General features: G+C 43.2%; 1 protein-coding gene across 1 annotated transcript; it reads left to right on the plus strand.

The window, feature by feature from the left end:
- The first annotated feature begins 18,754 nt into the window (after positions 1-18,754).
- LOC542773 (sucrose:sucrose 1-fructosyltransferase) lies at positions 18,755-22,262 on the plus strand. The gene is made up of 4 exons (XM_044510803.1): positions 18,755-19,104; positions 19,235-19,243; positions 19,905-20,764; positions 21,250-22,262. Exons 1-4 carry the CDS (start codon positions 18,825-18,827, stop codon positions 21,949-21,951), a joined length of 1,851 nt encoding a protein of 616 aa, XP_044366738.1. The 5' UTR covers positions 18,755-18,824; the 3' UTR covers positions 21,952-22,262.
- The last annotated feature ends 4,586 nt before the right edge of the window (positions 22,263-26,848 follow it).

Consider the following 26,848-nt stretch of genomic DNA (forward strand, 5'->3'; position numbering starts at 1 on the left):
CAAGGGAAGGAAAATCATGGATGCATGGCTGCCTTGTGTTTTTCCCATAATCAAACCATCTCTTTTTCAAAAGCTAACATTTATTTACAAGCCCAGTTGGCACCACTTTTTTACTTTCTGAAACAACTAGTTAGTATTATTTACGAGCCTAGTTTGGTTGCCTGCTTGCTTGCTTGTTGTCTACTTAATTAGCACTAGCTCTGCATGCGTATGCATTTCCCACATACAATGTGGTGTGCAGCTCTTGCACTAATTATTAATCTTATCGTTGCAATAACCTATTCTCTCAATCTGTCCATTGGTGCAATTTCATTTGGCTTTCTATGGCGCAACAAAGGGCCCCGAGAAATGGGACGATACCACTTTTGCCTGCTGCGATGATGCGATTCAGATCTGCAACCGTCGTCGTCGTGGATGTAGGCCACGGGTTACCTCGGTCGTTCACGTAGCTGTCGTCCATGGCGCCCATGCGCCTCCGCCGTTGCCGTCGCTTTCAGCCATGGAGCCCTCCTCCTGAACCACGCCTTGTCCTCTTGGTAAACACATGTGCGGTGGCACTGTTCATGGATCGTGGATCTTAATCAAATGGAGCCGTTGGCACTCACAGTGATGACTACATGTACGTACCTCTGGAGCTTGTGAGCCGTCCATGGATCCTGGCTGCATGTGACTCAAGTTGAAGGCGGGGCAGCACGGTACAACACCACTAGCTATTGATTGATTGAACGGACCACCCGGCCGGAGGCGAGCTTGGCAGCTTGTTGAGTTGCCCGTGAGCCGCTGTCCCGACTCCCGACCGTCCAGTGCTCTGTCACTGGTTCTACATCGCATGTGCGTCATGCGACGTGGATCAATTCTTGCACGTTTTATCGGTCTACGTGTGTACTATTTGTGTGAGAGAGTGGTTAGTGAGGGTTGAGGAAAAGCCGATCTTGAGCTCCGGTTCACGTGCAAAGATCATACGCTTTGTGTTGAGATCTTGTAAAAAGCTACTCCCTCCGTAAACTAATATAAGAGCATTTAGATCACTATTTTAATGATCTAAACGCTCTTATATTAGTTTACAGAGGGAGTACATGGGTTAATTAGCTGTCGACCAATGCTTGGACCCGGAGGATCTCGTGCGTTGCATCTGTGTGAGAAGGGCAACAAAAAAAATTACAAATTCAAAGGACCATGACAGGCTCTCTTGGGACCCAATGAAATTGATCTTTTACCTGCACAGAGCGGAAAGGTGTGCACCCCTACGTTCCTTTTTTTTCTGACAAGTCAAAATGCACGTTTCAATCAATCTTCTTAATGATGGTGTGTGAACTAAGTACCTAAAGGAGTGCAAAGAGTAGTAGCAGGTCTGTTCGAAATCTTTTGAACTCCAAAAGCGAAATGCCACGTTTCAGCAACTTTTTTAAAGAAGATGGAGTGGCTAGGATACGGCAGTCCAACCAAAACTCAAATGCCTAGCTAGAGCACGTAGTGGCACAGATCACGGAGCAAAGGTGAGCTTAATGGTTAATCACACAGTCCACCCACAATTAGAGCACCAGTCACTGGCCCCTCTCACTCTCGCTCCCTTTTCCCCCACGATTGCGCGGCTGTGCTTCTCTCGTCGACTGTAGATGCATTATTTACCTTGGCCAGCAGGGATCTCACACGTCGCTGTAGTAGTGCCCTTTGGAGCAGTGGATCTTGTCGACTTGATTCCAGGTTGGTGGCTCTTGTCGGGATCTAGTCGGCACCAAATTCCACTGGCATAGTCCAAATGATGGTGCAACAACGCCCCTCTTTAGTTGGAGGATGGTCAAGAGAATGCAGGAATGGAATAAAACATATGGTGATTCGGATGTACCCCTGTAAATTAATATAAGAGTGTTTAGATAACTAATAAAGTAGTGATCTAAATTACGGAGGAAGTACGTGTTTTGTTGAATTCTAAATAAATTTGGAACGACGTGAATGTATGACTGAAATTGTTTTGTTGCATCGGTGAAGACTGTTGGAGTTGTGTCGAATATAGTGTACACTGTAGGTTACAGTTGGACTTGTAGCTGTATCGTGTTTACATAGGATGTGGAGTCGTGTCCTAATAGGACACTTGTATCCTAGGCCTCTCATATATAGCGGGGTAGACACACGATGTAACCTATGCCAACATAATAGCACCGGAACGCAGGGGAAGCCGGCGGCAATGTGCCGGTGTCCAGGGCGACCGGGTGCGGTATTGTAGCGGTGTTATGGGGAGGAGCGCCCATAGTCAAGCCCCGGGGATGTAGCCATATCGGTGAACCTCGTTAACAAATCTCGGTGTCGTGCCTCGTGTGATTGCTTGGTCCTTGGATGATCGACGGTATGCCTTGGATTTATTCTAACAAGTGGTATCATGAGCTAGATTGTTTTAAGAGGCCGTGAAAGTTGATTTAGAGGAGAGCGATGAAGACCGGGGGCTGTGGAGGCACGGCGACGTGCGTCAGCGATCGGAGATCACCGCGCATAAAGCAATGTGTAGCAACAGGCGTGTTCGTGAAGGTCCCCGTGATGGCAGATCGTATCGAAATCGATCTGGCGAGTCTGTATGCGGGCGTGGCCGCAGGAGCGGAAGCGGCCTCACGTGCGGGCTGAGGCGGACACAGGCGGGTCTGCAGCCAGGAAGCGTACGCGCGTGAAGGCAGTCCAATGGACGTGAACATGCTGGAGACTACAGGAAGGGTACGCGGGATTTGTTTTGGACCAAAAGGAGACCGGGTCTCCAAGTGACATTGGGATAGGCAGGCAAATCAACTGGTGAATAGAAAAAAAAATCGCAAGGGATAATCCGTTGGAAAGCAGAAGCTAGCAATTAGCATGCATTGGGGTTGTGCAAGGGAGCCATCACGTGATTACTAGAAGATTTTCTTTTGGTTGGAATTGCTGTTAGTACATGAGGGTGTACCAGGTCAGGTTTTGCTTGTGTACTTGGGGCATTGTGTGGAGCTTAGACAATTTTTCACAGGGTATGCTGTACAAAGAACTATGGCGCCAACGGGACCAGGTTTGAGGTGGAGAAGTTCATGGAACTGAAAACCTTGGGTTATGGCAGACACGGGTGAAAGATTTGTTGGCACAACAGGGATGCTTGAAGGCGTTGCAGGAAGTCAATTCAGTTAAGATGGAATTATCATGTGATGCATGGAAATTCATGGAAGACGATTTGGGAGCCTCGAGCGTGTCATGCAGTCGGAGAAGTTCGGCTGGGTCGGACTAGATAGTCTGACGGATCGACGTGAGTCGGTTGGTACAGAAGACGGTGCGGGATCGGCGACGACGACATAGGAGCGTGATGCTGATGGTGACCGCCTTCTGGGGCGTGGAAACACGTGGCGCAGGCCCCGAGGGCTTGTGTGGCTTCAACAAGGCTATGGCGCGGGGTTGATTCAAGACAGTGCACATGAGAGCTTGGAGTCGACGGGGCGCGGGGTGGCAAGTTCAACCACCATGGAGTCATGTTGAAGGTGGAGCTGGAGTCTAGAGGACTTCACTCGGTGCTGATTGAGGGGCTACGGCGTAAGTCGACAGAGTGTCGAAGCCTATTCAGCGGGAAAAAACGAGGGACACGTAGTTCGGACTGGAGCTCAGTGGTCTGATACAAGTGTGAAACTCGTCATCGGTCGGTAATGGTCGGTGGTACTCTGCAGTGGGGGTTGAGTTGTGTGGTTTCGCGACCCTTGAGACTCGACCGGGACAGCGGAGGCTTGACGCGTTAATAGCGGCGAGGTGTGCGGTATGCACGGGACATGGAAACGGGCCAGGGCTCTGGTGGTCATACATGTGGTGAGACAACTGCGAATTTGACTCGGGATGACTACAAGCAATGGTGAAATTCCTTCAAGTTTTAGACAGGCGGTCAATAAAGGAGCGGTGATGTTGAGTTCAGGTAACTCTTATGTGTGACACCCAATATGTGAGTTGTTCACTTTCACGCAGGTCAGCGATCGGTGTGTGATGGCGTTGGACGGATACTCTGGAAGTTGGGAGCACAAGCTAGAGTGACAAGGAACTTAATTTTGCTCGAGTGTTGACTGTGGTCAAGAAAAGAAGGGACTACAAGTTGCAGGTGGAGTCACATGAAGTCTTTGAAGTAGCAGCGGTACTCATGGGATAAACTCAAGTCCAATGTACATGGAAGTTTGATGCATGGACAAATTCAAGGTGGTGGATTATATTCGCCAAGGTGGAGTTTGTTGGAGTTGTGTCGAATATAGTGTATACTGTAGGTTACAGTTGGACTTGTAGCTGTATCGTGTTTACATAGGATGTGGAGTCGTGTCCTAATAGGACACTTGTATCCTAGGCCTCTCATATATAGCGGGGGTAGACACACGATGTAACCTATGCCAACATAATAGCACCGGAACGCAGGGGAAGCCGGCGGCATGTGCCGGTGTCCAGGGCGACCGGGTGCGGTATTGTAGCGGTGTCATGGGGAGGAGCGCCCATAGTCAAGCCCCGGGGATGTAGCCATATCGGTGAACCTCGTTAACAAATCTCGGTGTCGTGCCTTGTGTGATTGCTTGGTCCTTGGATGATCGACGGTATGCCTCGGATTTATTCTAACAAAGACACAAGAACTTTTTTCGAAGGATTTAAAAACTTATGGACTTCTCGACGAGCCTGGACCGAATGGAAATTTGGAGTGACAGGAAAACTTTATAGGAACAAACATATGGTTTGCAGTACTACAAACCAAACATGCATGATAGGAACATTTTGTAAGGATTTGGAAGTAATAATACTTTGTTTCGCCTTATTTGGGCCACTGCCCGGTGGTGCTACAGTTGGTGCCGGTGGTGGGCGAACAGTGTCGGCACTTGCCCCCTAGGTATGAAATTATGTGAGAACGTGAACCGTCCGTGCCGGATGCGGTGGCAAAAGGCTTGGGAGACGAACAAGCCGAGCGGGGACTTTGGTTCGGTTGCGAACTCGTTCAAGGAAATGATGAGAAATCTAAAAGATTGGAGTAAGAAGAACTATGCACATCTGACTCGAGAATGAAAATCTGCGTGATGAATTGACTAGTATGCAGGGTGGTAATGCCAATCGTGCAGCAATCCGGCAGAAGATGAACGAGCTAGATGAACTTTATACCGCGAAGAGATGATGTGGCTGCAACGTTCATGTATCACTTGGGTCAAGGAAGTGGAACACAATGCGCAGTACATGCATCGACGTGCGGTGTGGCGGATGCGGAGGAACTTCATTCAAAGGCTCCATAAACATGACGGTACATTGTGCGACATGCCATCAGGGATGGTACAAAGGATCCCACCATTGATCCAGAGGAGGTTGTTTAGAGTATTACGATGAAGGTGACCGTTGAAATGAATGATGGTTTGTCGGCTCCATATACTGAAAAAGAGGTTTCAGATACATTATTTCAGATCAGACCTCTCAAAGCATCAGGTATGGATGGATTTCATGCACGTTTTTATCAACGCAATTGGGCGGTAATGAAAGCAAAAACTATTAAGGCGGTAATGAATTGTTGCATCGCTTGGATTATGCCTGATGGGGTTAATGATGCGACGATAGTCCTAATTCCTAAGATTTCCCACCCTAAGGAGCTGAAGGATTTCCGTCCAACTAGTATCAGTAACATGATCTATCCGTGTCCTATTTTGACTGACCTTATATCAGAGAATCAAAGTGTGTTTAATCCGGGATGCCTTACTTCTGCAATTCAATCATAGCTTTTGAATGCATTGATTATATGTAATCACTGAAGGGCAATGCATAGGGATGTTGTGCTTATAAACTTGACCTTCCCAAGGCGTATGACCGTGTGGATTGGACTTTGTTGTAGAATGTTTTGATCAAATGTGGTTTCTCCCAAGACTAGGCATCACGGATCATGGTGTGTGTTAACTCAGTTAAATACTCGATGAAGTGTAATGGCAAATTATTAGACTCCTTTACACCTTCTCGAGGCCTCCGACAAGGTGATCCTTTGTCCCCATTTTTATTCCTATTTATCACTGGTGCCTTTTCTGACTGTTTAACAAGGCTAATATTTTTGGAAATTACAAAGGAAGTGTTTGAGCCAAAATACTTGGGACTAGTAGTACCAGAGGGTAGGATACACATGGGCAAGTTGAAACGTTTCAAGCAAGCTAAAGAAATAGGTTGAAAGATTAGAGTGAGCAATTCATGTCCAGTGGAAATAAAGGAATTATAATCAAGTCAATAGCACAGGCCATACCCACATATGTTTTGAACGTTTTCATGTTTCCTACATCGGTGTGTGATGATTTGAGAAAACTTATGAAGCAGTAATGGTGCGCGGAAAAAGGAAAAAAGAAAATGGCCTGGCTAAGTTGGGACAAAATGAGTCATTCGAAGTTGAAGGGCATTGTAGGGTTCCGTGACATGTGTGCCTTTACACAAACATTGTTAGCTAAACAAGCTTGGCAATTAATTGAAAGTCCATACAGTCTGTGTATTTGTCTCCTAAGAGCAAAGTACTAACCAATTGAAAATATTCTATGAACGGTTTTCTCTGGCAATTCTTTTTTGGTGTGGAAAGGCATCATTCATGGCCTGGAGCTTGTGAAACAAGGCATCATATGGAGGGTTGGGAATGGGTCCTCAGTTAGGAGTGGCGGGATCCTTGGATCCCACTCGGCCTTGATTACCATCCCATCACTCGAAAGAGGAACTACAGGTTTAATCGGGTCTTGGATTTCCTGAACAAGGAGGGCACCTGGAATTTACATTGGTTGGAAGAGGACTTTTGGCCTTTGGACATCCGAGAGATTTTATTGATATGGATGTCACCGAGGAACTGACAGGATTTCATCGCATAGTTCCCGAAAAAACATGGCCAATTTACAGTGAAGCGTGTGACAAGCTAGCTACAGCAGCGCACAACCAGAAGTTTGTTGAGGGTGCTTGAGTAGCAATCCAGGGGAGACAAGTCCCATTGGAACTATGTTTGGAAAGCAAGGGTTCTGATAACGATCTATATTACCATATTGAAGGTTGAAGTTGGGGCGTTGGCTACGAACCAATGCAACGTGTTTCTTGGCTTATCCATACAAGGTTCATGTATGCTTTGCGGGCTGGAGAGGGAAAGCACCCACCACGCCAAGTAATGTGCAACCAAGTCAGAATCATTTGTAAGGCTACGAGATTGGTGTGGCACTCCCATGTCATGATGCTCTAATTGAAAACGGGAAGGAAGGGTTGCTACATGTTCTTGCCGACATCTCTCTGGAAACAAGGGATAGGATCATCATGCTTATTTGGCGCATATGGAGCTTACGCTTGCATATTGTCCATGGCAAGACTGCACCACCAGCAAAGACCACCATGGATTATCTTGATAGTTACTTCAAATCCCTCCATCTTACCCAGAACTATATGACGGAAGAAAATCTCAAAGGAAAGATAATGAGAGGTTGAGTTTATGCCTTTACCACATGTAGTGTCGGCGATGCAACCACTACCTTGGCCTCCTCTGCAAACGGGATGAGTAGCACTGTTAATCAATGGGTCATTCTCACCTAAAGATGGCAGTGCAGCGGGCGAAATGATATTGAAGAATCATTATGGACCAGTGGTGTTTGTGGCCTATTGCTCCATGTTCCATTGTAACGAAGTGTTGGAGGCCAAAATTCATGCTATGATGCAGAGTATGGCTCTGGCTATACAACATATATACAAAACGGTCCTAATTCAGACAGACTCTTCCGAGGCACAGATACGTTTCCAACGTATCTATAATTTTTTTATTGTTTCATGCTATTATGTTATCACTTTTGTGTACTTTATATGCCATTTTATATTATTTGTATGGACTAATCTATTAACTTATTGTCCAATGCTAGTTCTTATCTTTTGCATGCTTTTTTATTTTGCAGAAAACCATACCTACCGAAGTCCAAACACAACGAAACTTTACTGTGATCTTTTCTGGAACATAAGAGACCCTGAAAGCTTCGAGGAAGGATGATAAGACCTACAGGGGCCCCACAAGCTAGGTTGGCGTGCTCCACTGACTTCTAGGTCCCTTGTAGCTCCATTTGCCCTATTTTTGGCATATATATTCCCATATATTTTGAAGCCAGTGAAACGAGACCCGGTATAATTCTTTTTGCCGCCACAAGCCTCTATTTTGAAGCGATCCCATCTGGAACCCTGTTCCAGTGCTTTGCCGGAGGAGGAATCCATTGGGGAGGCATTCTCCATCAACCTTGATGCATCCATGATGATTTGTTAGTAGTTCCTTCGGGACCTATGGGTCCATAGTAGTAGCTCGGTGGCTTTCTCTCTCTCCCTCTCTCTTTTTATCTTCAATATAATGATCTCTTCTTAGATCAATTCGAGGTAATATTTTTATGGTGTGTTTGTTGGAATCCGATGAATTATGAGTTTATGATCAGAATTATCCATTGAATTATTTGAGTCTTTTGAGATTTATTTGTTGCATAAGTTTATATCTTTGTATTTCTCTCCGATCTATCTGCGTACTTTGGCCAAGTTAGATAGATTTATCTTCAGTGGGAGAGGTGCTTTGTCGTAGGTTTAATCTTGCAGTGACCTTGCTCTGTGGCAGGAGGGGTAAAGGCACATATTTTCATTTCTTCTACTAAGGATAAAATGATGGGGTTCAGTCATATTGCTTGGTCTTCATTTGTCTACATTGTGTCATCTTGCTTAATGCTTACTCTGTTTGTATTGAACTTAATTCTTTGAGAGGCATGCTGGATATCAATCTTGGGTGGAGTAATAGTAGTAGATGCAGCTGGATTAAGGGTTTACTTGTCACAGACGTAATGCCTATATATTGATTATGCCTTGGATGATCATCATAACTGTGCGCAATTATGTCAATTGCTGCTACTTGTGAACTGCTTGGAATTTTTAACGATGCTCACATGAAAGAGAAGAATTGAAGCACAAAGAGAGCATCATAAAACCTGTGATAAACACATTTAAGTCTAACATACTTCATATGCATAAGCATTTTATAAGCAAACAAATTATCAAGACAAGAAATATCTATCATATGCAAGGTAGAAGAATAAAACTTTGATGATCCTGAGATGACGGAGGGTAATTTAGTAACATGAAAATTTCTACAACAATATTTTCCTCTCTCATAATAATTACATGTAGGATCATAATCAAATTCAACAACATAGCTATCATATAAAATTTTCTCTTCATGATCCACATGCATACAAGTTTTATTATCTTCCAAGATAGTGGGATTAACATTACCTAAAGTCATGACCTCTCCAAACCCACTTTTATCAAAAAGTTCATGAGATTGAATACTCTCCAAATATGGGGGATCTTTTTACCTATAGTTGACACTATTCCAAACCCACTTTCAATATTATTGCAAACATTATTATCAATAGCATATTCATCATGAGGCTTAAATAAAGTTTCAAGATCATAAGAAGCATTATCACCCCAGTCATGATCATTACCATAAGTAGTGGATATAACAAATATCATCCCCAAGCTCGTAGTTTTGCATATTATTGGCACAATTGACATTAATAGAATTTATGATAACCTCATTGCAATCATGCTTTCCATTGAAGGAGATATCATGAATCACTTTATATATTTTTTTGTTTAACACTTCATCACAATTTTCAGATTCATGATTTTCAAGCAAAACTTCATAGAGATATTCAAGTGCACTCAACCCACTAGAAATTGGTTCAACATAATTGGATCTTTTGAAAAGATTAGCAAGTGGATGGGGATCCATATGTCTTTAATTTTCTTAGTTCTTTTTCTGGTTTTTGGTGTGTTGACACGAAGGCAAAAAGCAAGCAAATGAGCAAACAAGCAAAAGGCAAATGGATTTTTTTTGTATTTTTTTGAAAACATTTTAGAAGTGGGGAAAATGAAAATGTGAGACAAATGGAAAATAATGTAAATGCAAGGAGATGAAAGTTTATGCTATGGTAGTTGATAGATGTTGATGATGTCTCCCTAGCAACGGCGCTAGAAATTCTTCCAGCTACTTGTGAACTGCATTGGGATTCCTCCGAAGAGGAGAGGATGATGCAGTACAGTAGAGATAAGTATTTCCCTCAGTTAAGAACCAAGGTTATCAATCCAGTAGGAGAACCAAGAAACACCTCGATAGCAGCACCTACACACAAACAACAAATCCTTGCAACCCAACGCGAACAAGGGGTTGTCAATCCCTCGGCGGTTACGTGTAAGATTAAATTATGTAGTAATTGATAGATAGATTGAACAAAAATAAAAAATAAAATAAATAAAGTATAAGTGCAACAAGGTATTGTAGGATTTTTGATATATGATAGAAGTAGACATGGGGCCATAGTTTTCACAAGAGGCTTCTCTCTTGAAAATAACATACGTTGGGTAAACAAACTACTGTTGTGCAATTGATAGAAAAGAAAAGAATCATGACGATATCCAAGTCAATGATCATGTATATAGGCATCTAGTCCAGGACAAGTAGACTGACTCCTGCCTGCATCTACTACTATTACTCCACATATCGATCGTTGTTCAGCATGCATATAGAGTATTAACTTCATAAAGAAGGGAGTAACGCCTTAAGCAAGATGACATGATGTAGACAAAGTAAACTCACGCATGAATAAACCCCATATTTTTATCCTTAATGGCAACGATACAAATATGTGCCATGTCCCTTTCAGTCACTGGGATTGAGCGCCGCAAGATCGAACCCATCACAAAGCACCTCTCCCGTTGCAAGATAAATCAATCTAGTCGGCCAAACAAAATCAATAGATCAGAGAGAAATATGAAGGTATAACAATCATGCTTAAAAGAGTTCAGAGAAAACTCAAATAATATTCATGGATAATCTGATCATAAACTCACAATTCATCGGATCTCAACAAACACACCACAAAAGGTGACTCCAAGAACATCAAGGTGAACATTGTATTGAAGATCAAAGAGAGAGAGAGAGCCGTCTAGCTACTAACTATGGACCTGTAGGTTTGTGGTAAACTACTCACACATCATCAGAACAGCAGCAAGGTTGATGTAGAGACCCTCCTGATCGAATCCCTCTCTGGCAGAGTCCCGGAAAAGGCCTCCAGACCGGATTTGTGGTTTTGGAACTTGCGGCGGTAGAAAAAGTATTTTGGCTCGCTCTCTGTTGGTTTCCCGATTTTAGAGAATTTATAGAGGTGGAGTTAGGTCTAACAGAGCCATGTGGGCTCGACGAGCCACCAGGGCACGCCCTAGTGCCTCGTGGGCCACTAATCCATCTTCTCGTCCCCTCACGAAGCTTCCAGGCTCTCTTATGTCCAGAAAAAATCTCCCAAAAGTTTTGTGGCATTTGGACTTCATTTGGTACCGATATTCTGGAAAACCAAAAACAGGCAAAAAACAACAACTGGCACTGGGCACTAAGTTAATAGGCTAGTCCCAAAAAATAATATATAATTTCTTATAATGCATATAAAACATCCAAGGTTGATACTATAATAGCATGAAACAATAAAAAATTATAGATACGTTAGAGACGTATCAATTGCCCAACCGTAATTTGTTTACCCATCTATGCTATGCTTATGAAAAAGATGCCTCTAGTGACCCTATGCCCCTCGGGTCCATCCTATAGTGAACAAATTACAGTTGGACAATTGACCAATTTGCAGTATTTATAACTATGGACAATCATAGCATAACCTCATATGGGCCTTACATTTGTGATAAGTAGACCGTTAATCCAACTGTATCTACTACTAATACTCCAACCCAAACCGCTAATCAACATGCATCTCAAGGTATTAAAGTTGAAAGTAATAGAGTAAATCAATAAGCAAGATGACATAATGTAGATAGGAAGAAGTTAATCCATATGACAAAAATCGGTCGTTTTATACTCAGTGACAATAGTACAATACGTATCTTGGCCCTTATTGTCACTGGGATAGAGCACTGCGAGATTGAACCCACTACAAAACACCACTCCCTCTGAAGTAAAACTCATCGAACTTAGCCGAAGAAGATAGATAGGTTGGAGAGCATACAAAGCTATTCAATTATGCCGCAAGAAAACCTCAAATGATTCAATTGATTTCAATGAACAGTCTGATCATGAAGTCACAATTCATCATGTCCCAATAGACACACCCCAAATTACAGTGGATTGTTCGCGATCAAGAACGAGACATAGTATGGAAGATCCAAAAAGAGATTGAACTGTCTAGCTACTATTATGGACCTGTAGGTCCTAAGGAAACTACTCACACATGGTCACAAAGGAAGCATGGTTGATGAAAATGGCCCTGGTAATGGCTCCCCCCCTCTAACAGAGCTCCGGAATAGGCCTCCAGATGGGATCTTCGCAGAACAGAGACTTGTGGCAGTGATAGATTTTTTCTGAAAATTGGCCGGGGGATTTTGGTATTTATAGGGATTTATGATGCTGGAAGGGACGTAAGGTGGTAAGTAGGGGCCCCACATGGGTAGGGGGCGTGGCCACCGTCCTGTCCACCTTGGGCACTCGTGTAGGTCCATGGCAGCTCCTCTCGAGGTATCTCGAAGATTCGTGTGTTTCTTGTTACCCAAAAAGTCATGCTAAACCGACAACTTATTTTGACCTTCGTAGAGATTGATTTCCTGCGAAACCAAAAACAAGAAGTAAGCGGGAACTGGCACTAAATGAATAGCTTAGTCCATAAAAATAATATAAATTGCTATATAAATATATAAAAGTGATAACATAATAGCATGAAACAATCAAAAATTATAGATACGTTTGAGACATATCAACACTCTGTCCCCTTATCTATTTTTAGTAGTCGTCAATTTGCTAACATGCTTGATCGCAAACAATGCTGCACTACTGCACCCTCTATGATATGACCTACCGTACCATGTACTTCAGTATGCAGATGACACACTAATAATTTGAGTGCCCCACCAGGCTCTGTGTCTACGCTAAACCGCTTACTAGATATTTTTGCGGCTGCTACTGGACTTCAAATCAACTTCCACAAAACCACCTTCATTCCTTTGAACCAAGATCATACCCTTGCTACTTCCCTAGGTATACAAATTGCCTTGATAACCGATCGTAGATAATTTTGATATGTATCTTTCCGTTTGGTGGCTGTTTTGGTCACAAAAGGTTGTAATTTGGCGCTCCTCTCAGTCGTTCTACACGACCTTCCTTCTTACCTCATGGAAATCTTTAATGTCCCTAAACTAATTGTTGAGTAATTGGATAAATGTACAATGTTTTATCTGGTCAGACACTGCCGTTTGCTCATGACCTAAATGCTTAGTAACTTGTGATAAAGTGTGCTCACCCAAATTAATAGGTGCTCTAGGTGATAAGAACATACAGGTCTAAACTTTGTTTGCTACTAAAATTTGCTTACAAATTCCTACAATTACAACCCCTCCATGAAAAATATAGATTCTACACCAACCCCTACCCTGTAAGCTCTACAGAAAATGCTTCATAAAAAAATCCACCAAAACCTTGCAGTACTCAGACAAACTATTGAATGTCATGTTAGAGATGGAAGCTCAACCTTCTTTTGGCTCCATCATTGGCTTTTGCAGGAGCCAGTTGCCTATGTGTTCCATGATCTATTCCCCCACCACCTAAAATCCAATTCCTTTGTAACCACTACATTACATGATGGGGATAGATATATCCTTGTGTAGCCGACTTACCGTGGTTGCATTTGCAGAACTGTGCCATTTGTGTCCTCTTCTAATGTAGGTAAATTTTCAAAATATGGGTGATGTCTAAACAATCCATGGAGGTGGCCTATTCACCACCAAAAATGCATATGCTTCTCTGTTCGAACAACTGATATTGCCAGAAATAGCGCATATGTGGGATGCTAATGCTCCGACACACATCAAAACATTTGCCTAGCTAGTACACATGGATGTAATTAAAACTCGTCAAATTCTCAAGAAAAAGATCATCATTGATGATTAATCGTGCCCTCTTTATGCTTGCATTTTAGAGTCATGAGATCATATATTCTTTCATTGCTTCTTCGTTCAATGGATCCGGAGAGGACTTACATCGTGCCACCTTACATGCCCATTGGTGTTCTACTCATCTCATCTGCTACACCACCACTGCCTAACTCTCTTAAATCATCACCATGCTCACTGTGATGTGGAAGATCTGGGATTGCATAGGTCTTTTGAAGCAAGTTTCTATCCTCCGATGTTTCAATAACAAACATCCTAAATGATTTTACTCTCTCGACAAATCGGGTCCATAATCCGGATTGTGGCATGATCACATTTCCCTGTGATAGTGCGATATGAAGTATATTCATGTGGGGATTATCTCCCTCATTGAAAATTTCAAGAGAAACAACTAAGAACACACCTATATGTTTCTAGGGGCGTAATCGTTTACTTCAATCCCGTAAGGGGTTTATACAAAAGGGTGATAATAAATGAATTTGTGCTCTAATTCTTTATGACTTTGATTGCTTCTTGTTCATGGTATGTGGCTCAATCTCCTCCACTTCGGGAAATGGGGAATATTCATCAGGAAAATTGAGCATTGCAACATATATAGAAACTGCAACTATAGCCATTTGAAAGTCATCACAAAGAAATGAAAATAGAAAGAAACTCTCTGGCATTTTCTCAAACACTTCATGTGCGGGATCATTGTCATCTTCCTTCCTGACGTTCAAGAATGTGTAGGGGGTGGTGGCATGACTGTACAGGTGGGTTGCATCACCTGAGTCACGGGAGAGCATGTTGACAAACACACATTGTTCTTTAGAGGCGGCATGTTATCCTTCCCCTTAGCCACAATGCGGCAGCGATCATGAGGAAGTACACAGCAGTAACAATGACCACATGAGGCGGTGCCAGAGATTTTGCAAGGAGAGGCAGCATGGGCTTGCCATGTCAGTCCCGCGGCGGGGCGGGCGGCAGACATCCTGTCACTGGTGGAGCCGTGGTGGCATAGGAAGGGTTGCATGTACTTGTAGGGGGCAGCGGGGTCCATTCCCATGTCAGCATGGCAATACGTCTCTAACGTATCTATAACTTTTGATTGTTTCATCATACTATATTACCACTTTTATATGCTTTCCATTTTATATTATTTTTTATGGACTAACCTAATAACTTAGTGCCCACTGTCAGCTCTTGTTTTTTTGTGTTTTCTTTGTTTCACAGAAAAGTAAGACCAAACAAAATCCAAACACGATGAAATTTTACGATGAGTTTTTATGGACAACGAAAGACCCTAGAAGCTTCGTGGAGAGACCAAAAGATGCACGAGGGAGCGACAAGCTCACCTAGCGCGCCCTGTAAGGGGGGGCACCATCATCACTTGTGGGGCCCACGTTGCTCCGGTTGACCTAATTCCTGGACTATAAATTCCCTAATATTTAGAAACCCGTGAAGGGAGACCGAAACAATCCTTCCGCCGCAACAAGCCTCTATTCTTCCGCGATTCATCCGGAGGCCTCCGTCGGTACTCCACCGGAGGGGGAAACCATTGGGGAGGCTATGTTCATCAACCTTGCTGTCTCCATGATGATGTGTGAGTAGTTCCTACAGGACCTACGGGTACATAAAAGTAGGTAGATCTCTCTCTCTCCCTCCCTCCCTCTCTCTCCCTCTCTCTCAATCTTCAGTACACCGATCTCATCTGAGATCAATCCGATGTAACTTTTGCGGTGTGTTTGTTAGGATTCGATGAATTGTTGGTATATGATCAGATTATTTATTGATATTATTTGAGTCTTTTGAGATTTATTTGTTGTGTAATCTTAGTGTTATGCGTGCTTTCTGATCTATATATCTTTTTTTGGCCTATTGGATGAGTAGATCTTCAGAGGAGCGGTGCATAGTAGTAGGTTCAATCTTGTGGTGTCCTTATAGGACGAGTTGGAAGGCACATATTTCTATTGTTGCTAATAAGGATAAAATGACGGAGTTTGAATATATTGTTTAATCTTATTCTGTCAACATTATGTCATCTTGCTTAATGCATTACTCTGTTTGTCTGCATTGCTAGATAGCGGGCTCGGGGGTGGAGTAATAGTAGTAGATGTCACTAAGTTTAACGGTCTACTTGTCACAGACAGAATGCCTATATAGTTATTATGCCTTGGAGATCATCATAACTATGTGTTATTCTGTCAATTGCCCAACAGTAACTGATTTACCCACCGATGTTTTCTATTAGAGAGATGCCTCTAGTGAAAGCTATGCCCCCCAGGTCCATTCACTTCTATTATGAAACAAAAATTATAATTCCTTGCTGTTTTTATTTTTACTTTTACTTTTATTTATTATATCTACCGCTACCTGATTTGATACTTTCAACGGGCAAGAACAAGGGGAGTGACGCCTCCTTGACTTGTTGGGCTGCAAGCATTTGCTTGTGTGTGTGGATGTACTGCTAAAGTTGTATATGTGGTGTCTCCTATTGGTTTGATAAACCTTGGTTCTTAACTGGGGGAAATACTATCTGCTGCTATACTACATCTCCCTTCCTCTTCGCAGAATCCCAACACTATCACAAGTAGCACATGGTCACCCGTGCCGGAGGCAAGGATGGTACGTAGTGGCATCAGGTGATGGTATTGTGCTATGAAATTCTTCCCTAAAAGATTCAAGCGATCAAGAAGTAGAAAGGTGTGTGTGTGTGTGTGTGTGGTGGTGGTGGGGGGGGGGTTAAATATTTACCATTTTTTAGAAGAATACCTTGGTTATCAGGACCTCTCCTTACTTTTTAGAAGGTTCACAAATTTTAGGGTAAGGGTTAGATGGGTATGACTCCCTAAAATCATAAAGTTTTTACGGAATTAGGTGATTTTAAGGGAAGGTCTAGATATGTTCTTAGTTTGTGCTTTCTTAGTGAAAGGGCTGCGAAGGCGACCTCTACACCCTTCTTGCTGTTGTGATCAACTTTCATTCATTGTTCTTCTTGCTGCTAGCGATGTTAGTATTTGGTGCAATGCTTGTGTTTGCATTTTTAGGGTATGATATGTGTAAGTTAGTTTGTTCATTCCGGTTGCTTATTTTCGATCTGTATTCTACATATTTATGGTCAGATTCATGCATTTTCTTGACTTGTATTGTACACATATAATTGTTTTATTCAACAATACACATGTGAAATGTCTCTCAGACTGGATGTGATATATCTATGTGTTCCTTATGGGCAGATGAGATTAAAACTAGTCGATTGAGTGCATGTTTATGTGCATAATTTGTATGCCATAATTACTTGCATCAAATTTGTGGCAAAATTTCCTTATATGTCAGTCTTTTGGTGTGAAATAGATGGAAAAGACCACACCTTTGAGATAGAACATAGTCAGTCCCACCAATCGACTTGAACATAGTGTGGTAAATGTGGGCATAAGCTATAACATGATCATTTACAGATAATAAATCAACCTTCAATGAGATCCTTATCGTTGAACATCATGTAATCAGTCATCTTGGCTCTTGAGGGGCATTTCAGACATTTACTCTCTCGACCACAATTTACACCCCTAGTTGCCGAATGGCTTTACAACTTTCTTACAACACACATTACACAACTGGCAGCTAGTCAGACACAACCTTAGCCTTTCGTTGATGAAGGTTAATTTTGGGTACACCGGGATAGTGTTGGACATACAGTTTTACAAAGGTGACACTCCAAAATTCTTTACGCGACTGTGTTAGCTTTACAACTTTCTCGCAACGCATAACCCATAGCTATTCTTTGTCGGCTACTTTCCCACAGCTGTTGTCTAGTAAATTACAGCTGAACCTAATATAGTCTTGGCATCTGTCAATGAAGGGTAGTTTTGGCTACACGAGAATAGTGACCAAAACCCTTTACACGACTGTGTTGGCTTTACAGCTTTCTTGCAACGCATAACACATAGCTATTCTGTGTCGGCTACTTCCCACAACTGTTATCTAGTAAATTACAGCCGAACCTAACATAGTCTTGGCATCCGTCAATGAAGGGTAGTTTTGGCTACACGAGGATAGTGTTGGACATACGTTTTACAATCGTGACACACCAAAACCCTTTACGCGACTGTGTTGGCTTTACAGCTTTCTTGCAACTCACAACCAATAACTATTTTTGTCGGCTACTTTCCCACAGTTGTTTTCTGGTGAATTATAGCCAAACCTCACACAGTCTTGGCCGTCCATCGATGAAGGGTACTTTTGGCTACACGGGGATAGTGTTGAACATACGTTTTTACAAACGTGACACGCCAAAACCCCAGGCGTGACTGTGTTGGCTCTACAGCTTTCTCGCAACGCACAACCCATAACTATTTTTGTCGGCTACTTTCCCACAGCTGTTTTCTGGTGAATTACAGCCGAACCTAACACAGTCTTTTGGCCGTCCATCGGTGAAGGGTAGTTTTGGCTACACAAGAATAGTGTTGAACATACATTTGACAGCTACAAACGTGACGCGCCAAAACCCCTGACGTGCCTGTGCTGGCTCTACAGCTTTCTCGCAAAGCAGAACCCATAATTTTTTTTTGCCGACTACTTTCCCACTGTTGTTTCCTTATAAATCACAGTCGAAGCTAACACGTTATTGGTCGTCCGTTGATGAAGCGTAGTTTTGGCTACACTGGCATCCACCTGTGCCGTGTTTGGACCATGTTAGTAGCAATCATGTGACACGCCAAAACCTCTGTGAAAACCCCACGGTGACTGCCCTACTCCCAGCTCACAGCCGTCCATCTACCTATAAATGGTGCTAGCTCGCCGGCTCCAGAACCCACACCCATCGAGCACTCACAATCTACCAAACTCTCTTAGAGTTCACGAGGGGCGCTGCGATGGGGTCACACGGCAAGCCACCGCTACCGTACGCGTACAAGCCACTGCCCTCCGACGCCGACGGCGAGCGGGCCGGCTGCACGAGGTGGCGCGTGTGCGCCGTCGCGCTGACGGCCTCGGCCATGGTGGTGGTGGTGGTCGGCGCCACGCTCCTGGCAGGGTTCCGGGTGGACCAGGCCGTCGATGAGGAGGCGGCGGGCGGGTTCCCGTGGAGCAACGAGATGCTGCAGTGGCAGCGCAGTGGCTACCATTTCCAGACGGCCAAGAACTACATGAGCGGTACCTCCCTCCGTCCATTTATTTTTTCTGTGCCTTGGTTGGTTTGATGGAGAAACTGACGTCCCTGCCTTTGCTCTCTGTTTGCCGGCGGACGGCGACGGCGGCGGGCTGCTCCGGCGACATCCTGCAGATCCCAACGGTATAGTACTCCACGCACTAACTTTTTTAATAAGGTCTTCTGTGTGGGGAAAAAGACGGGATCTCTCTCTCTAGACATAATCAAAAGGGATTGTTTAACTCACACCAAATTTGGAGGAAAACTTTGACAGCAAAACAGGGGAAAACAGAGTTTCCATAGCGGGTTGGGGGTTCACTTCACAGTGGCGTAGATTGGATACATTGTGAGTAGAAGAAGTAACGTGCATAGTGTGGCCCCCCTTCCCAAAATGCAAATCATGTCCATTTTGTCCTTAGTTAACCTTTGTTAAGTTCATAAAAAACCAACATCTAAGATACCAAACCAATATCAATATCAATGTGTCCATTGTGAAATATCTTATAGAGAACTTAACAACCATGCATATTTTTTAGATGTGCACGGTTTTATATTTTAATATGATACACAATGAAGCTCGAGAGGTGATGTGTCATTCCCCTGCCACTAGAAAAGTAACAAGGCTAAGATTACATCTGGCCAATACAGATGTGATGTAACATGCCCCATCCAACGCTCTAGATGCAGTTTCTTTCTCAACCAAACAGAGAGAACAAACATGTAAACACAAAGTAATTAAGCAAGTGTGGGATGAAACATGACAAGATAGTTGATTTAGCCCGTCTGATTAACTAAACCATTGCAGGTCTGATGTACTACCGTGGATGGTACCACATGTTCTTCCAGTACAACCCGGTGGGCACCGACTGGGACGACGGCATGGAGTGGGGCCACGCCGTGTCCCGGAACCTCGTCCAATGGCGCACCCTCCCTATTGCCATGGTGGCCGACCAGTGGTACGACATCCTCGGGGTTCTATCGGGCTCTATGACCGTGCTACCCAATGGCACGGTCATCATGATCTACACGGGGGCCACCAACGCCTCCGCCGTTGAGGTCCAGTGCATCGCCACTCCCGCCGACCCTACCGACCCCCTCCTCCGCCGCTGGACCAAGCACCCCGCCAACCCCGTCATCTGGTCGCCGCCGGGGGTCGGCACCAAGGATTTCCGAGACCCGATGACCGCTTGGTACGATGAATCTGATGACACATGGCGCACCCTCCTCGGGTCCAAGGACGACAACAACGGCCACCACGATGGCATCGCCATGATGTACAAGACCAAGGACTTCCTTAACTACGAGCTCATCCCGGGCATCTTGCATCGGGTCGAGCGCACCGGCGAGTGGGAGTGCATCGACTTCTACCCTGTCGGTCGCCGCACCAGCGACAACTCATCGGAGATGTTGCACGTGTTGAAGGCGAGCATGGACGACGAACGGCATGACTACTACTCGCTAGGCACGTACGACTCTGCGGCAAACAGGTGGACGCCGATCGACCCGGAGCTCGACTTGGGGATCGGGTTGAGATACGACTGGGGTAAGTTCTACGCGTCCACCTCGTTCTATGATCCGGCGAAGAAGCGACGCGTGCTGATGGGGTACGTCGGCGAGGTCGACTCCAAGCGGGCTGATGTGGTGAAGGGATGGGCCTCAATTCAGGTACACATCCATCTATACTTGTTCATTATGCATGTTAGATATATAGATCTATGCGTTGGCTCTCTTGGGGATTGAAATGCTGTTGTTGCTGTATCATATCATATACAACATATACATCTGCTTAAAATGCTGATGCACGCAGGCCGATTGGCTAGAAAAGATGGACCAACACGTAGGCAGGCAGAAACATGCATGTTAATCACTTTGTTACCATATATGTCCAGCTGACCAAACCGCAAGATGAATTTCAGTAGTTTCTGAAGTTATTTATGCCAATCCGTCAATACCATTTTTGTTTGTGCTGCCGTTTCTTCTGTGGAAATCAGATTTCATTACTACTATATAGTTTAATAAAAACTGTATGTTTTTATTTTGTTTGAAGTTCTTTTTTTTTCGAGAGTAATTTTGTTTGAAGTTTTCAATGTCAGTATGTAGTGTACTCGAGCTTATAACTAACTGATTAATGATGTTTGACATGCGTGCAGTCAGTTCCAAGGACAATTGCTCTCGACGAGAAGACCCGGACGAACCTCCTCCTCTGGCCCGTGGAGGAGATTGAGACCCTCCGCCTCAACGCCACCGAACTCAGCGACGTCACCCTTAACACCGGCTCCGTCATCCATATCCCGCTCCGCCAAGGCACTCAGCTCGACATCGAGGCCACTTTCCACCTTGATGCTTCTGCCGTCGCTGCCCTCAATGAGGCCGATGTGGGCTACAACTGCAGCAGCAGCGGCGGTGCTGTTAACCGCGGCGCGCTAGGCCCCTTCGGCCTCCTCGTCCTCGCTGCCGGTGACCGCCGTGGCGAGCAAACGGCGGTGTACTTCTACGTGTCCAGGGGGCTCGACGGAGGCCTCCATACCAGCTTCTGCCAAGACGAGTTACGGTCGTCACGGGCCAAGGACGTGACGAAGCGAGTGATTGGGAGCACGGTGCCGGTGCTCGACGGCGAGGCTTTCTCGATGAGGGTGCTCGTGGACCACTCCATCGTGCAAGGCTTCGCGATGGGCGGGAGGACCACGATGACGTCACGGGTGTACCCGATGGAGGCCTATCAGGAGGCAAAAGTGTACTTGTTCAACAATGCCACCGGTGCCAGCGTCACGGCGGAAAGGCTCGTCGTGCACGAGATGGACTCAGCGCACAACCAGCTCTCCAATATGGACGATCACTCGTATGTTCAATGAAGCTACATTGGATCAAAGAAGCTCACCAAGGAAGGCCAAGACATATGTAAATGATTCTGCACAACCTCGCTTGCAGAACAGAAACATCTATCCGTGGATCATGTTCTTCATTGATGTCATAGTGAACTATATTACTTTGTTGGGCGTAGAATCAATATAGTTTGAGTGGGTGGAATTTTGTTTGTTTACATAGTGAACCGATGTGGTTTCCGTAATAAGCTTATGTGCTTGTTTAGAAAACTTGTGAACTATTGTTGTTTGGGAGAGTGGACTCGTGTTTCTTTATATAGTGAATGGTTGTCATTTGCGTAGTGGATTTCTATTTTCGTTTATACAGTGAGCTGTTGTAGTTTTGCATGGAAGGACTCCTTGTTTACATAGTGACTTTTATTGCTCTGGTTTTATATGACTCCTTGTGCGTGCGCACGCGCGCTCAAACGAGTCCTATTTTTTTTCCTTGGTGAGGATATTTAACAAAGCTTACCCATTGCTTTATTTTGTTAATTTGGTATGCATGGAGACACTTTTTCATTTTATGTGCGATCGCTGTGACTAGAATGATTGCCGATCTTCATCATACGAAACTGTATACTATTGCAGAGATTTAAAGATGTTTGGTCCTCTATAGATTAGGTACTTCACTGGTTGAATTTCTTGATGTTCTTCATGGTCGACAAGTGCTCTGGTGGCACAACAATGAGCTACGGTGGAAAAATAACGGCAAGTTTCATCCCGTCATGCTTGGAATTTCGAGTTCTATTGTCTTGGTTGTTTTCACCGATACGTCAATTCGGAACTCGAGCTTAGATGCACCCGGAGAATAGTAAAACTAAAAAATAGAAAAAAAAATCAAAAATAATAAGAATTGTAGTACAAGATGCTCATGTGTAACTCCGTGCAATTTTTTGTGAAGTTTGGACATTCGAGGAGCTCTAGGCAGGAAAAATATAAAATCGCATGTAAACAGTGCGATTTTTAGAAGTTTCCCAGACACCCGAAATTTGTCTTTTTTGCCATGAGCTCCTCGAATGTCTAAACTTCACCAAATTTTGCACTGAGTTCACACATACAAGCATTTTGCACCACAAAATAAATTGTATTTCTTTAAGAAAAACTAACTTGTTTAATTTTACTGTTCATCCCCGGGCTCATCTAAGCCCGGGTTCCGAAACGCCGCTCCCTTCTTTTCACCCCTTTTAAGGGTCGTTCCCATTGAGAGCTGCTCGTCCGCCCTATAGCACCAAAAGGCATTTGTATGGGACAGCCCATGTAAAGCTTGCTCCGTTCGATATACTCACCCTGTTTTTTTTCTCTTTCGTCCGCTACAGTGATAGTCACTCGCTTTTTCCCTTTCAATCACTGTAGAGAAAGGTTCAAGACAAAAACGATTACCAGCTATTTTTGTAAAGTATACATTCAAAAAAGTTCACAAGTGTGATTATTTTTTTATAAACATGAAACAAGTTAACGAGTTAAAAAATGATAAATTCTAAACAATAAAATTGAATTTTAAAAAATTCATGAATTGAAAAAAGTTCATAAATTCTAACAATGTGCACAATTATAATAAAAATCATAGATTAAAAAAAGTACGTAGTTTAAAAAATTTACGCATTTGAAAATGATCATGGATTTGCAAAATTATAAAACATTCATGAATTTGCAAAATATATTTTTTAAATAAAAAATAATAATAATTGAGAGGAAAAACGAAACTAAAATAAAAAAACAATAAGTAAATAAATAGCTTCTTTAAACAAAAAACATAAGTAAAATTAGAAAGAAAAAACCCCGCCTGGAAAATCGAAGGGAACCTTCTAGAATGTCTCAAAACCAGTCATGCAGAGAGACACATATGTCTATCCATATAAAGTTAGCAAAGGACGTGGGTGCCAACTACCAATAACATTGTAATTAGCACTACAAACGTTGAATAGGAAGTTCGGCTTATATTTCCCTTTCTTCGGTTGCCCTTATTATCTAAAATCGTTAGTTAAGTGGTACCTGTTGCAAAGGCCGCTCACACCGCCTCTAGTGGTGACAAGAGAGCGCACTGCATGTTCGAAACTTGTCACAACCTGAAGGTTTTATGCTTTTTTGTAGATTTGTTATTTCAAAACATTTTATCTCTTCAACCATATGGTTCAAATCATGAATTGTTTTCACCATTGTGTTTCTTTCGTCGAGATCTTCAAAATTAGATCCCATATTATGTTTGGGCGAACTTTAATAAAACAAGAAAAATAATGGGTAACAAAAAAGGGAACCCCCCCCCCCCCCCCCCCCCCAAAAAAATCAGGAGTCCAAAAAAAACCATAAACAGAGAAGAAAAGGAAAACCGGTAGGAAAAGTGTGCTTGACAAGGAAGCACAGTTTATGCTTCACAGGGAAGCAAATTTTATGCTTCAGCTTTTTGGGGTAGCATAGTTTGTGCTTCACGGCACGCACAACTTTGCTTTCCCTTGTTCTTCACGCTGTGCGCCACTGTGCATTTTAAGTTTTGAGGAAGCACAGTTTGTGTCTCGCGCGAAAGCACAACTGGACTTCACGGTGGACCGTAATTGTGCTTTTAACTTTTTGGGAAGCACGTTTTGTGCTTCACGCGATGCACAACTATGCTTTTCAATTTTTGGGATGCATGATTTGCGTTTCGTGCAGTGCACAATCGTGCTTTTTTACTTTTCAAAGAAGCACAGTTTGTGCTTCATGCAAAAGCACAACGGTATTTTTCACTTTTGGAAGCAAAAATTTGCTTTCGCACGATGTAAATCATGTGGAAAAAATAAACAAAATAAATTCAATTCGAAACCCGAGCTCAGATGCACCCGGAGAACAGTAAATTTAAAAAAATAGAAAAAAATAAAAATAATAAGAATTGTATTACAAGATGCTCATATGTGTGAACTCCGTGCAAATATGGGCCGGCCACTTCTCTGCACGGTGGAGCAAGGGGGTGCGCGGGCGCTTGCTCGCGCGTGACCTACATGCTGAAGAGGAGAACCCCTTTGAAGGGTCTTCCCACCGAGAGCTCCTCGTTAAAGCTATAGAACTAAATGGCGCTTCCCATGTAAAGCTTGCTCTGTTCGAGGCACTCGCCCTGTTCTTTTTATCGTCCGCTCCATTGAAAATCACTCGCTTTTTTTTCCTTTCAGAAATATTTTAAAACATGCAATCTTCTCTCAATTTTTAGGAAGCAAGTTTGTGTTTCATGCAATGCACAGTCATTCTTTCACTTTTGGAAGAAGCACAGTTTATGCTTCATGCGGAAGCACAATTGTGCTTCACATGATGAACAATACTTCTTTTCACTTTTCGGCGAGCACAACTTTTGCTTTTACACGGTGAGCTTCATGCGGGGAAAACAAAAAATATCAAGAGAAGTCTAGGAACATCGATGCAAAATCCGAACCCCGAAAAACAGAAAAAACAAATAAAAAAATGCGTGCAAGAACAAAAAGAAGTCCTCCGGCGTTTGCGCCCAGCTTATTACACGTGGCGACGGCTGGGTGCACCACGAGGCGGCCCTCACGCGGTGCTGTTGCGAAGGCTACACAGGGGATAGTTGGTCCCCTTACTATCCGTTAGCATCCGTTATTCTCTCATTCTTATCTCATGGGCTTTGTCTTTTATCTGGGCTAGAGGGACAACAAGCCCATCCAAGTATTCCTATGGGTCAGTGAGAATGACAGCACCAAATGAGGAAAACCCTATCTGACGCATTGTGCATAGGCGTTGAAAGATACAGGGCAGCGCATACATGGGCCCAACCAATGCTTGTCGAGGTATTTCCGAGTGAGGTCTGGTTTACTTGGGTTTTCTTTTTCAAATTTGTTTATTTTTTCTATTTAATTTTTTTTTGTAAAATGTCTACAGAAATTTCATTTTTTTGGAAATTTTATAAAACGTTTGCATTTTCAAAAATGTTTGGCATTATCAAAATTTATGTGGAAATGAAAAATATCACAGTTTCAAAAAATGTATGGGATTTACAAAATGCACTTTTCAAGAGAAAGTTTAAATTCTTGAAACTTCAGTTAAAACTAAAAAAAGGCAGGTTTTAAAATTTTGTTTGGAACTTCAATTTTTTTGGTTATCAGAAACATTTTTTCCTTTCAAAAATATTATTGAGATCTCCAAATTTGTTCAAAATTTCAATTTTTATTGGAATATTTTAAGAAAGATACAACTGTGCTTTTCAATTTTCACAAAGCAATTTTGTGTCTCACGCGGTGCACAATCATGACTTTTCGAAGAAGCATAGTTTGTGGTTCACGGGATGCACAATTGTGCTTTTCACTTTTCGGGAAGCACAACTTTTGCATTTTACACGGTTAGCTTCATGGGGGAAAAAGAAAATCAAGAGAAATATAGGAAAATCCATGCAAAATCCGAAGCTGAAAAAACATAAAAAACTAAAAGAGGACGTGCAAGATCAAAAAAGAGTACCCACTGTTTCACCCAGCGAGCTACACGTGGCAACCGCAGGGTGCACAACGAGGCTGGCCCTCGAGTGCTCCTGTGAGGAAGGCTATGCAGGGGGCACCCGCTGGTTAGTTGGTCCCCTTATTATCCATAGGTATCCCTTATTTTATTCTTATCTCGTGGAATTTGTCTTTTATGTGGACTGCAAGGACAACAACCCATCCAAGTATTCCTATGGGTGAGTGAGAATGAGAGCATCAAATGAGGAAAACCCTATCTCATGAATTGTGCGCTGAAACATACAGGGCAGCGTACTCAAGGACCCACCCAATTATTGTCTAGGTTTTTCCGAGTCAGGTCTTGTTTATATGGGTTTCCTTTAACATGTTTGTTTTTTGCTTTTATTTTTTTCTAAAAAAGTCTCTAGAAATGTTTGGGATTATCAAGATTTTATAAATTTTTCACATTGTCAAAA

Source organism: Triticum aestivum, chromosome 4A, assembly GCF_018294505.1.
Source record: "Triticum aestivum cultivar Chinese Spring chromosome 4A, IWGSC CS RefSeq v2.1, whole genome shotgun sequence".
Taxonomy (NCBI): domain Eukaryota; kingdom Viridiplantae; phylum Streptophyta; class Magnoliopsida; order Poales; family Poaceae; genus Triticum; species Triticum aestivum.